The sequence below is a fragment of the Hyla sarda genome, chromosome 7 (genome assembly GCF_029499605.1).
Source record: "Hyla sarda isolate aHylSar1 chromosome 7, aHylSar1.hap1, whole genome shotgun sequence".
NCBI classification, from domain to species: domain Eukaryota; kingdom Metazoa; phylum Chordata; class Amphibia; order Anura; family Hylidae; genus Hyla; species Hyla sarda.
The window spans coordinates 112,616,168-112,629,125 of NC_079195.1; the positions used below are offsets into that span (position 1 = coordinate 112,616,168).

Below are 12,958 nucleotides of genomic sequence, written 5' to 3' on the forward strand. Positions count from 1 at the left end.
TGTCATTTTGTAATCGTCCAAGCCTTACTTTTATAGTATTGAGCCATTTGATTTAAATATGTACTGTGCTGCTGGCAAGGTAAATGGTTTCATAGGCAGCCAACAGCTGTCTATATAACATTTTTGATAAGCTACCACCAAGTATGGATTGAGGTAACAAGAAATTCTCATACTATTTACTATGGACTCTAATGTCATAAAGGAGTTTGGGAACATTCATCTATTCAGCACAGGGTAAGGCATTTTACAAACAGGGAGACCATACCAGCAGATGATTTGTAGATATTGTAAATATTTTTATTGTTGCTTTTGGTGAGCTAGCATTTCTATCCTGTAAATTTAAAGCGTTAAAGGGGAAAAAAATGTCTTCAAATCAGCTCGTGCCAGAAAGTTATACAGATAGGTAAATTACTTCTATTTACAAATCATAATACTTCCAGTACTTATCAGCTGCTGTATGCTGCAGAGGAAGTTGTGTAGAAGTTGCAGCAGAGAGCACTGTGGTCAGACTGGACAGAACTACAAAACTTTCTCTGGAGCATACAGCAGCTGATAAGTACTGTAAGAAATCTACTAATAAGTGTAACTTTCTGGCACCAGTTGATTTAAAAAGATTGTTTTTCTTCTGGAGTACCCCTTTAACCATTAGATTAGGCCCTCTTTTCTGGCTTATAGTCAACTCTATAATAAAAAAAATAAAAAAAACTTTCAAGAGCTTGTCTAAACTGGATAACCCTGTTTAGAATGGACCTGCCTGCTGATCAGTTGATAAATGCAGATCCAGCAACTGAAACTGCCTTGGGAAGATGTGGGAAGCATGCACTTTTTTGTAATCTATGTAACTAAACAGTGTCTTGTCCTCAAGTGCGAAAGCCTTTTTTTAAATTTTTTTATATAGTGCTCCTTTACAATAACAAAAAGAGTGGGGTTGCAGGGGACCCCTCTGTGAGATTCTTGTGCTTTAACTACTGCTCTCCAACAAGTCACAATGCAGCAGTTTGCGGATGCTTGTGCCAGCACTTTGCTCACCCAGAAGTATCCTGTGTTTAAAGTCGGTTAGATACATTTTTTACCTTTTATGTCTTAAAGGGGTACTCTGGTGGAATTTTTTTTATTTATTTTTTTATCAACTGGTACCAGCAAGTTAAAGAGATCTATAAATTACTTCTGTTTAAAATTCTTAATCCTTCCAGTACTTATCAGCTTCTTTATGCTACAGAGGAAGTTCTTTTCTTTTTGAATTTCTTTTCTGTCTGACCACAGTGCTCTCTGCTGGCACCTCTGTCCATGTCAGGAACTGTCCAGAGCAGGATAGGTTTGCTATGGGAATTTGTTCCTGCTCTTGACAGTGACTGACATGGACAGATGTGTCAGAGAGCACTATGGTCAGACAGAAAAAAAATAAAAAAATAAATGAACCTCTGAAGCATAAGGCAGATTTATGAATAGAAGTAATTTACTAATCTGTTTAACTTTCTGGCACTTGTTGATTTAATAGGTGTACTCCTTTAAGGTAATAGCTTGTGCAACAGTCAACTTTAAGATTTGGTAAGCAGCACTATGTATAATATTTAAGGCATTTTAAAACACGCTAATATGGAAATCAACAGCTTTTCTTTCTTTTTATTTTTTTTTTATTTTTTTGGTACTGTATACTATTTACTGAGTAATTGAAAATAGTTATCTCACAATTACTGTGGTGCAGTGTGAATCACACAAACAGATTGCTTTCCAGCCACCTCCTGACCTCATCAACTGTGCTTTCATACTATAGAGTTAATGATGTCCTACTTAAATTCTAATTAGTGCAGCACACTTACTGAATTTGCTTCAAGAATTCTTTGAATTTCTAAATAACAGGTAAATACTATGATGTTAACCATTGCTTTTCCACCTTAAATTTCTCATACTTCTCCACACCATCGGTGGGGTGGAGTAAGCTTACCATATACATTAAATGGGTACTTCGGGCAACTTACTTCTACTCTATCCACAGGATAGGGTGTAAGTGTCTCATAGTGGTGGGTAGGTGGTTGGAGGTTGGGGTGACCACTTGGATCATAATGTTATATCATATTTCAGAGCTATGCTATGATATTATAAGGAAGAAAGGTTGCTTATATGTTGTACTTCTTGGCAAAACATTAACCTTTCTAATATACTTTATAGGAACATTTAATTTCCTTTAAATAATAAACATGTCTTATAAAATCATGGCTTTGTCCGAGCTAAAGCACAGGAATTGACAAAGTCCAGTAAGTGAGGGTGGGCTAATACTCCTCTGTGTCTGATAAGACAGGAGAGAGCACAGTGGAGTACTATCCGACAGGAGAGAGCACAGAGGCAGAGCCGGCGTTATTGTGGGGCAAACAGGGCAATTCCCCAGGGCCCCCATCCTCCAGAGGGCCCCCTGCAGCTTCCCTGATACCCATGGGTCCAGAGAGTGTCGGCAGCAGCCTGCAGCATTTTTGAGTGCACCTAGCTGTAGTTAATTATTGCTAACAGCAGAGGCTCACTCCACAGGGCAGTGTGTACTGTCGGTCCTCTGCTCCTTTAAGAACCCCACTCCCCTTCCCCCTCCCCCGGCCTCTCTCCTCACCGGGATGTCTTTCATCTTCCTGCTGCTGCTGGTGTAATACTGAGCAGTCAAGACTAAGAGGACGGGAGGTAGTAAACAGCATCATGAAGCTCACAGCCCTGCCTCCACAGCTGCTAAATGATATGGCCTCCTAGCCCACTGCACACAGCTAGTTTTCTAAAAGAAAATGTAAAAGTGTATTCCTATGTAGTGTGACCATGTATTGTGTATAACCAGTAAAGCGGCACTGCACAACTCTTTAAAGGAAAACTGTAATTCTGGGTTATACTGTGGGTGAACAGGAGACTGATGAGGGGTCACTGACTAAAATACATACCTTAGGTCTAAGGTATGTCCCACCGAAGATCCGCTTTTTATCTTCTCTGAATTGTGCACTGGAGGCGGACCCGGCAGCTAAATTTGCATATTCATTGTGACTGTACATCCTTGTGACCTCAAGTTCCTGGTCATGTGAGTACACATGGTTCACGTAACCAGCGACAATGAATATGCAAATTGTCTGATATGCAAATTGCCTCAAGCACACAATTCAGTGAAGATAGAGGATATTTGGAGGGACATGTCCCGGACCTAAGGTATGTATTTTAGTCAATGACCCCTCATCAGACTACTGTTTACCCACAGTATAACCTAGTGTATTGGGTTTAGTGTGGGTGAACAGGATGACTGTTTTCCTTCAAGGACCATTATCATTATAATGCACACGTGTGTGTATATGTAAATTTAAGAAAAGGATCAGCTATAAAGAACACTACCATTTATGGCTGATCTTTTGTGAGCCCTAAAAATTATCAGCAAATTTAAATGACATTCATGTTGACTTTTCCATTAACACAACCCCATTTGAGCAGGAAATCACCTGTATTGGGCCCCTTTCACACTACTGTTGTAAGGACTCACGGCAGTTGGCAGGACACTTGCGGAGGAGCGGAGTCTAAGGTGCCGCTGGTTTTCACCAGTGCCTGCCGCAAAGCCGGATGGTCTTGCTTCGGCAGGCGGCACCCAGGTCGCTACCCCTGGCATGACTCGACCACACAGGCGGCTGAGGTGATGCGAGGCACGGGAGAGATAGGCAAGATGTGGTCCGGATAGCAAGAGGTCCGGGCTGGCGGCAATGGACCGAGGTCAGGAGATGGCACTGAGGGTCAGGACATGGCAGAGCAACACAGAAAAGACTTTCACTAAGGCACAAGGCAACAGGGAATGATGGGAGGTGCAGGAACTTATAACTGAGGTACCGGTGCAAGCAATAATTAAGGGCGCACTGGCCCTTTAAATCTTAGAGCTCCGGCGTGCGTGCACCCTAGGAGGCGAGGGCACATGCGTCGGGGCTTCGAAAGCAGAGAGGGAGCAAATCCCGACCCCCCCCCCCCCCCTTTTGATCTTCCCCTCTTTTTGGAATCAAAAAGTTCCGGAGTAAATCATGGTCCAGGATATTTTCCTCCTGCTCCCGAGATCTTTCCTCTGGACCAAATCCCTTCCAGTCGACCAAAAAAAGAATAGCCTCCCTTGCACGGTTTTAGTGGCTAAAATTTCTTTGACCTCGTAAATATCCAGAGACGGGCGTGGGAGCAGTGTTCTTTTGTGAGTAGCGGTTGATCACAGGAGGTTTGAGAAGAGATACATGGAGCAAATTTGGGATATGTAAAGAAGAAGGTAGAAGAAAGTGGGAGACCGGATACATTTTTCGCAACACCTTGAAAGGACCCAGGTAGCAAGGACCAAACTTGTATCTGGGAATCTTGAAACAGATGTATTTGGAGGAAAGCCAAACCTTGTCACCGGGAGAGAAGGACGGAGGAGGTCTTCTTTTCTTATCTGCCTGGGCTTTCATATGTGAAGAGGCTTGAGACAAAGTTTGCCTAGTTTTCTTGCCAAATGGAAGAGAAGTCTCGGACAAGTTCATGAACAGCTCGCAAACCGGAGGGAACTGGAACAGGAAGAGGAGTGAAAAGATGATCACCATAAACAAAAAATGGAGAAGTCCTTGTGGACTCGGAATCTTTATGATTGTAGGAAAATTCTGCCCAAGGTGGTAGAAGGTCGACCCAATCGTCCTTACGAGCAGAAACAAAATGACGAAGATAAGCCGCCAGAATTTGATTTTCCCTCTCCACCTGTTTGTTGGATTCAAGGTGGTAGGCAGAGTAAAAGTCCAGATTGCTGTCAAGACGGGAATAGATAGCACACCAGAACTTGGAAACAAACTGCACTCCACGATCCGAGACAATATGATTTAGAAGGCCATGAAGATGAAAAATGTTGAAGAAAGTGCTTCGCCAGCTGTGGAGCAGATGGAAGTCCTGGTAGCGGAATGAAGTGAGCCATCTTGGAAAATTGATCAACCACCACCCAGATGACCTTGTTATTACGGGAGGGAGGTAGATTGGTAATAAAGTTCATAGCAATGTGAGACTAGGGAGTTTTTGGAATGGGTAAAGGCTTTAAGAGTCCCGCAGGTTTCTGTCTAGGAGTTTTGTCACGGGCACAGGTGACACAGGAACGGACAAAATCGGTGACATGGCATTCAAGGTGCGGCCACCAGAAATGCCTGGAGATCAGTTGAATGGTTTTTCGTATTCCAGGGTGACCAGCCAGCAAAGAAGAATTTCTCCAATTCAGGACTTTACATCTCAGTTTAACAGGCACAAAGGATTTCCCATGGGGAACTTGTAAATCGGCAGGAGCTGCTGCGACCAATCGCTCTGGAGAAATAATATGCCTTGGCCTAGAGTCCAATCCTACAACATCAGAGGACCTGGAAAGAGCACAACGTTTTTGTTAGCGGGACGAAAATGAATGAAGAAATTTAAATCTGGAAAAGAAAAGAGACCATCTAGCCTGGCAAGGGCTCAATCGCTGAACAGACTGGAGATATAGGAGATTCTTATGGTCAGAATAGATGCTGACCGGATGAGAAGAGCCTTCTAACAAATGTCGCCACTCTTCCAAGGCAAACTTGATTACAAGGAGTTCTCGATCTCCAATAGAGTAGTTCCTCTCTGCTGGCGAGAATGTTTTTGATAAGAATCCACAGGTTACAACCTTGCCCTTGGAGTTTTTCTGGGTAAGCACGGCAGCAGCTCCTACGGAAGAAGCATCTACCTCCAAGGCAAATGTTCTCTCTGGATCAGGTCTTTTGAGCACGGGAGTAGAGGCAAAAGCTGTTTTTAAGCGAGTGAAGGCCTAGTTTTGGGGTTAGATTTCTTCTTAGTGAGGGTCACAATCGCAGCAACCAAGGAAGAGAAATGTGGGATGAACTGACGATAATTGACAAATCCCAAAAAGCGTTGAATTGCCCATAGGCCGGAAGGGAGAGGCCAATCCAGGATGATGAGAAACAATGTCACAATGACAAATTCTCATTGCGTCATCAGGATCTTTCCAGCTGCGTTAAGCGAGAACGATCAACTTGTATAGCCTCTTCGTCAAGAGGCAAAGAAGACTGTAGAGGTGGACGTTGGAACACGGCTGCCAAGCGAGGAAATCGCCGTGTTCTGGGAGGTTCTCTCCTTATGAAGTTCCTCCTGCCTCTCGGCAAAACGCACATCAAGGCGAGTGGCTAAATGGATTAGTTCACACAGGGTAGACGGAGGATCTCCTGCAGAGAGAGCATCCTTAATTCTACTGGACAGTCCTTTTTCAAATGTAGCACACAAGGCCTCATCGTTCCAAGCCGCGAAGTCGCCAACGGAGGAATTCCCTGTGCAGAGATTAAGAGCCGCCTCGGCAGAGTAGGCTTGTGTGGGTTCTTCATATGCACTGCGGAATTCTGCAAGGAAGTCTGGCAAGTTAGAGGAAACTGGATCAATACGATCCCAGAAAGGTGTAGCCAAGGCCAGGGCTTTTCCTGACAAAAAACTGACCACAAACGCCACCTTAGCTTGTTCTGTCGGGGACTGATCTGCCATGAGCTCCAGATGCATGGAACACGGAGTCACGAAGCATCTACACAACTTTGGATCACCATCATACTTTGTGGGTAAGGGTAAACGAAGCTTGGATCCGGAAGGAGCTGCAGGAACAGGTGGAGAGACAGGAGTAGATTGCAGCTGCTGCTGCTCTTGTTGCTGCATGGTTAGAAGCTGTTGCATCATGGCTGACAATTGACTCAGTTGTTTCGCGTGACGTGCTAACTACTGTAACTGTAGAACCACAAAGGAGGGAAGATCCGAAACTTCTGGCAGTGGAACTTCAGCGGGATCAATGGCTGGATCTTACTGTAAGGACTCATGGCAGTTGGCAGGACACTCACGGAGGTAGTGGATCCGCTGGACCTGTGTGGCTGATGATCGGGCCGTGCCAGGGAGTGGAGTCTAAGGTGCCACTGGTTTTAACCAGAGCCAGCCGCAAAGCGGGATGGTCTTGCTGCAGAAGATGTCACCCAGTTTGCTTCCCCTGGCACGACTCGACCACACAGGCAGCTGAGGTGATGCAAGGCACAGGAGAGATAGGCAAGACATGGTCTGGATAGCAGGAGGTCAGGGCTGGCGGCAGTGGAGAGAGGTCAGGAGATGGAATGGAGGGTCAGGACACTGCAGAGCAACACAGAAAACACTTTCACTAAGGCAGAAGGCAACAAAGATCCGGCAGGAAATGATGGGAGGTGCAGGAGCTTATAACTGAGGTACAAGTGCAAACAATAATTAAGGGCGCACTGACCCTTTAAATCTTAGAGCTCTGGTACGCGCACACCCTAGGAGGCGGGGGCTTGTGTGCCGAGGCTGCGAGGGCAGAGAGGGAGCAGCAGAGGGCGGAGGTGGGAGAAGGGCTGGGATTCGCATGTGGGCGCGTCCCACGATGCGAATCCTGGCACCGCTGGCTGGGGTGGGCAGAATAGGAAAGCGCTCACGGCCAGCGTGTCTGGCCGTAGCGCAGGACATAACAACCGTTGTCACCCTGCAAAATCTTCCCTCAGGAACTCCCGTCTGAAAGTCCTTAATACGGCCGTCAAAATATCCCATTCATGTCAATGGGATTTTTTGACCATCCTGCAGCAACAGTTATGTCCAGCTATGACTAACAGCTGTTTTGTTTGACAGCACAAAAGATGGTGCATGCACTAATTTTTGTCCCGTCAAAAATAACGGTGGAATAACGGCCGTTAAAATTTTTAAATTGAAGTCTATGGGTGACGGATGTTCACAATTGATATCCGTTAGTGCCCGTTGTTTTAACGTCCGTTATGATCCGTTATTTGTACTGCGCTTGCTCAGAACATGGAAATAAAATAACTGACCTAAAATAACTGACTATATCGGATGAAATAACAGGTGATAACAGATGGAACATGTCCATTATTTTGACAGAATGCCCGTTACAATAACAGACATTGATCATCAGTTATCATCTGTTAAGTTCAGTTATTTTGTCTATTTTTTCATGACCTCTTTCAGCAGAAAAACAGCTGTCAAAATGCAGGAACATGACTGTAGTGTGAAAGAAGCCTAATGCTGCTGGCACCTGCAAATAATGGTGCATGTGTAGTTGCTATGACTGCACTGTTAGGCTAGGTTCACACTACTGAATTTCCAACTAGAATTCCACTTGCAGCAGAGTCTGCAACTTAACACTATGTAAAGCTCTAGAGGGGACTCAACCCTGCTTTTGTGGCTCTGGCCAGGCCTAGCCCATATTCAGCACTCCTCCCCATGCTTCCTGCACTACTATATCAGGGATGCCAGGACTGATCAGACCTTAGACATACGTGATGTCATGACCTGTTCCCCTGCATTTCTTAACTCCTTAAGGACCAAGGACATATGAGTACGTCCTTGGTCCTGCTCCCGTGATATAACGCGGGTTCCCACGGTGACCCCGCATCATATCACTGATCGCGGTGCTGCGCGCTATTAACCCTTTAGCCGTGCGCTCAAAGCTGAGCCACGCGGCTAAAAGTGAAAGTAAAAAGTGTCGGTTAGCTCAGGGAGCTGTTCGGGATCGCTGCGGTGAAATCGCGGCATCCCGAACAGCTTTACTACTGGAGGATGATCTCTTACCTTCCTTCCTGCAGTCCGATCGCCGATTGAATGCTTCAAGCCTGAGATACAGGCTTGAGCAATCAATCGCCGAAAACACTGATCATTGTATCCCTATGGAGATGCATTGAACACTGTTAAAGATCAGTAAATGCAATGTTATAGCCCCCTATGGGGGCTATAATATTGCAAAAGAAAAGTTTAAAAAAATCATTAACCCTTTGAATTATTCCTTCCCCTAATAAAAGTTTGAATCACCCGGCATTTCCAATAATAAAAAAAAAAACTGTAAATAAAAACAAAAATAAACATATGTGGTATTGCCGCGTGCAGAAATGTCCGAATGAAAAAAATATACTGCTAATTAAACCGCACGGTCAATGGCGTACGCGCAAAAAAATTCCAAACTCCAAAATAGCGTATTTTTGGTCACTTTTTATATCATGAAAAGATTAATAAAAAGCGATCAAAAAGTCAGATCAATGCAAAAATGGTACCGACAAAAACTTCAGATCACGGCGCAAAAAATTAACCCTCATAGCGCCCTGAACATTAAACGTATAAATTTTCCTGCATGTAATTATGATTTTTTTCTGAAGTAATACAAAATCAAACCTATACAAGTAGGATATCATTTTAACCGTATGGACCTAGAGAATAAAGATAAGTTGTCATTTTTACCGAAAAATTTACTACGTAGAAACTGAAGCCCCCCAAATTCACAAAATGGCTGTATTTTTTAAATTTTGTCGCACAGTGATTTTTTTTCCCGTTTTGGCGTAGATTTTTGGGTAAAATGACTGATATCATTACAAAGTAGAATTGGTGGCGCAAAAATAAGCCATAATACAGATTTTTAGGTGCAAAATTTAAAGAGTTATGATTTTTTAAAGGTAAGGAGGAAAAAACGAAAGAGCAATAACCGAAAAAACGCCCGGTCCTTAAGGGGTTACAGGAACATGCAGCAAATTAACCCTAACCTGCTGCTGATCACTCCCCGCCTTCCAGGGTAGTAGTTGTCTTCTGTGGTGGGGCACACAAAGATAGCTGCAGCTGTAAATCTGTTTGACAACTGTCACTGGTTGCCTTTCTGATTCTGCAGCCCAAAAAAGGCACCTGCCCGTTACCCAGAACTACATATTCCTTGTGGTTTGTGCACATGATTGTTTATGACACCAGCAACATTCCTGGAATGCCACCCTGCCTATATTGGCTGAATGTGACAGCATTGATGGTACTATATAATACAATTTGGGGCCCCATTTTTAATTATGCCCAGGGCCACAAATTGTCTAAAACCTGCCCTGCACAGAGGAGTATTATCAGACAGGAGAGAGCACAGAGGAGTGCTATCAGACAGGAGAGAGCACAGAGGAGTGATATCAGACAGGAAAGATCACAGAGAAGTATTATCAGACATGAGAGAGCACAGAGGAGTCCTATCCGTCAGAAGAGAGCACAGAGGAGTCCTATCAGACAGGAGAGAGCACATAGGAGTACTATCAGATAGCAGAGAGCTCAGAGGAGTGCTTTCAGTCAGGAGAGAGCACAGAGGAGTGCTGTCAGACAGGAGAGATCACAGAGGGGTGCTCTCAAACAGGAGAGAGCACAGAGGAGTACTATCAGACAGGACAGTTCTGAACTTTGTCCATGCCTGTGCTTCAGCTCAGATAAAGCCATAATTTTAAAAACCATGATTTCTATAAAAAGGAAATAAAATTTTCTTATGAAGTATATTAGAAAGGTTAATGTTTTGCCAAGATGTACAACATATAAAACGTTTTTACTGTTCAAATGCTGTGTGCTTGGTCTCATTGTGCACTATTTATACTTCCTTTTATTGATGGTAAAGAAAAAAATTTGAACTAGAAGAACATTGTATGTCTCTAATCGGGATTCTGTTAATCCGTGTATTGCTTGGCAGCTGTCATTGTCTAGGCCTTTGCAAAGAACAAGCATGGCGTAAAATTTTCAAGATAACATATTCCAGCTTGGAAACGATCTTCTCAGTTATGTTTAATGCACTTAAACTAGTTCTCTGAATGCTCTGGCCCACATTCGCATTGCCTCACAAGGGATCGGTTTCTCTCTTTCTGGCAACTTCGGGCCGGCACTGCCTTCGAGTTGGCTCTTTTCTTTGAACAGCTGTTATCTGTGTGTTATGTAAGTGGGTTGCAAAAGGTATATAAAATGTGTCGTTCTTTCTTGCAGGTTGCAACTCATAGCGGATCGCCTCATGCAGAAATTTGTGGGCTCAGGGCTGATGTTAAAAGACTGGGACAGAGTAAAACTCCACGCTACAGTTATGAATACACTGTTCCGACGCGACCCCTTAGGCAAGTGTTTATGATTTACTGATCATGATATCACGATGAGAATGTACATATTGTTCATTTGATTCATCTCCTCTATGCCTGACTTTCATATTTTGCTGTTTTCACATTTGTAATGCACAGGAAGTACAAGACAAGTGTGTCCAATATAGAGATATTCCTTGACAGTGTAAATAATGTTCTGTGCCAGAATAGCAGAGGAAGAGAACAACAAATTGATGTGTGTTAGATAATAGGCTTTTATCCTGGTTCAGATGTTCTGAATTCTGACAGTGTATGAAAACTTTTATACATGTTTTTAGTGGCCACAGCATAAGCCTCACTGAATCTTGTTGTGTAGTTCCTCTTGTAAAAAGCAAGGAGCATACAATAATGTCAACCACTCTCTGGAACTACTTATTCTTCTTTATTTAATTGACATACTCACATGTGAACAAACAAGTTGCGGGGAGGGACTCACATGGAGGGGGGGGGGTACAGTAAGGCGACGGCAGCCGTTGTTTTGCACTCTTACAGTGCTTCTTCTGGCCAGAAGAAGCATTGTAAGAGTGCGAAACAACGGCTGTATATCGTCAGAGCACCACCTACCTTCACATTAGTTTTCTAGTCATACCCGAATCTTTAAGAGAATACTAGAATGTAGCTGGGTTTATGTGTAGTTATCTCAGCTATACAAAATGTAACACAGAAATAAGTAGATTACTGTAGACTAGAGGCGTTTCAGAAATGTACCCTTTGTCACCTGTATGATACAAGGGATTATAATCTATGCACCTCTATACAGAATATATCAGATGCAAATTAATAATAGCAATTTATTTCTCCAATATTAATTTACAGCTGATATATTCTATATTGATGTGAATACATGATGATCCATTTCATCCTATAGATGAGAAAGTATAAATTGCTAGTGCTACTGACTGGGGTGCAGGGTGTATAGATACTGTTCGTGACTCGGGGTAGTTAGATGTATCACTTCGTGATGCCAGGGCAGGTAACCTATGCGGTCTGAGCATACGACAGCTTCTCCTGGGCCAGGCGCGGGATAATAAATACACCAATGCCAGGTTACAGATAACTGTCTCTTTACTTTGCTGGAGATATCAGATCTTAAACAATACAGACTTTGGTTCAGAGGGATGGGCATGGTGGAACCTGGGGAGCCTGGTGCCTTGCTGGGAGTTGTAGTAGCTGTTGAATGCAGCTTGGAGATTATTAGCAGCATATGCTGACTTTAAACGACTGAATTTGACTAACTGACTGAAGTAGAGGTTTTTGGCAAGAATTCTGCTTACCACCAGGCTGTGAAGTTTACCTGCGTGATGGGGTTTTCCCTGAGATTGGCATGGCTGTGGAATTTTGTAGCTTTCTTCTCCCTAGGCTTCTCCTTGGTACCTCAGCTGTTTCATTGCCTTCCTCAGGGTGTTGCACCCTGAAAAAGGCAACGAAACAGCAGCTGTTGGGGTAGTAGAGTGAAGCGGTTTTGGTTAATATGGGTGAGAAATTCTAGGCACTTTATATGCATGCGTACTTTATTGCTATGTAGTACTGTAGTAGGGTGCTATAATAGACCGATACTTGCTATGTGTGAGCCCTGACATTCCAGGCATACTTACACAGCACCAACTAAATTTTTTTGGGTTACAGTGCATAGGGCTCCTGTCAGGGAACTTTTTGAACATACTACCTATATAAAGTGCTAGACATTATTACAGTACTGAATCGCACACTCCAACTGTATTATATTGGTGGATCCTGTCTGCAAAAAGCTTTGTTATTTTAATATATGCTCAATAAAATTGTATTGTCTTCACTTATCTAAGTGTAAGCTCTACATTTTCTTCTGTATAATGTATAGAGGTAGAGTATTTAGTACTCAAAGTAAGGCCAGAAGGACATAGAGACTATTGATATGAGATTAATATATGATAGCTGTACATGTCCGAGAGGACGTTTCTGTGTATTTATACTGTGGTATAGCTGTTGAGGCAATAAACCCAATGATACATTTCAGAGAGCTGACCCTGCTTCCAAAAGTTAAACTT

General features: G+C 43.3%; 1 protein-coding gene across 6 annotated transcripts in view; it reads left to right on the forward strand.

Annotated features, from left to right (window-relative positions):
• The window catches only part of ASCC1 (activating signal cointegrator 1 complex subunit 1), a 329,262-nt gene that overhangs the window by 126,771 nt on the left and 189,533 nt on the right, over positions 1 to 12,958 (forward strand). For all 6 annotated transcript variants that reach the window (XM_056530463.1, XM_056530468.1, XM_056530467.1 and 3 more), the window contains exon 8: positions 10,789 to 10,913. In XM_056530463.1, coding sequence (XP_056386438.1) covers positions 10,789 to 10,913 — 125 coding nt within the window. The remainder of the gene's footprint in view (positions 1 to 10,788; positions 10,914 to 12,958) is intronic.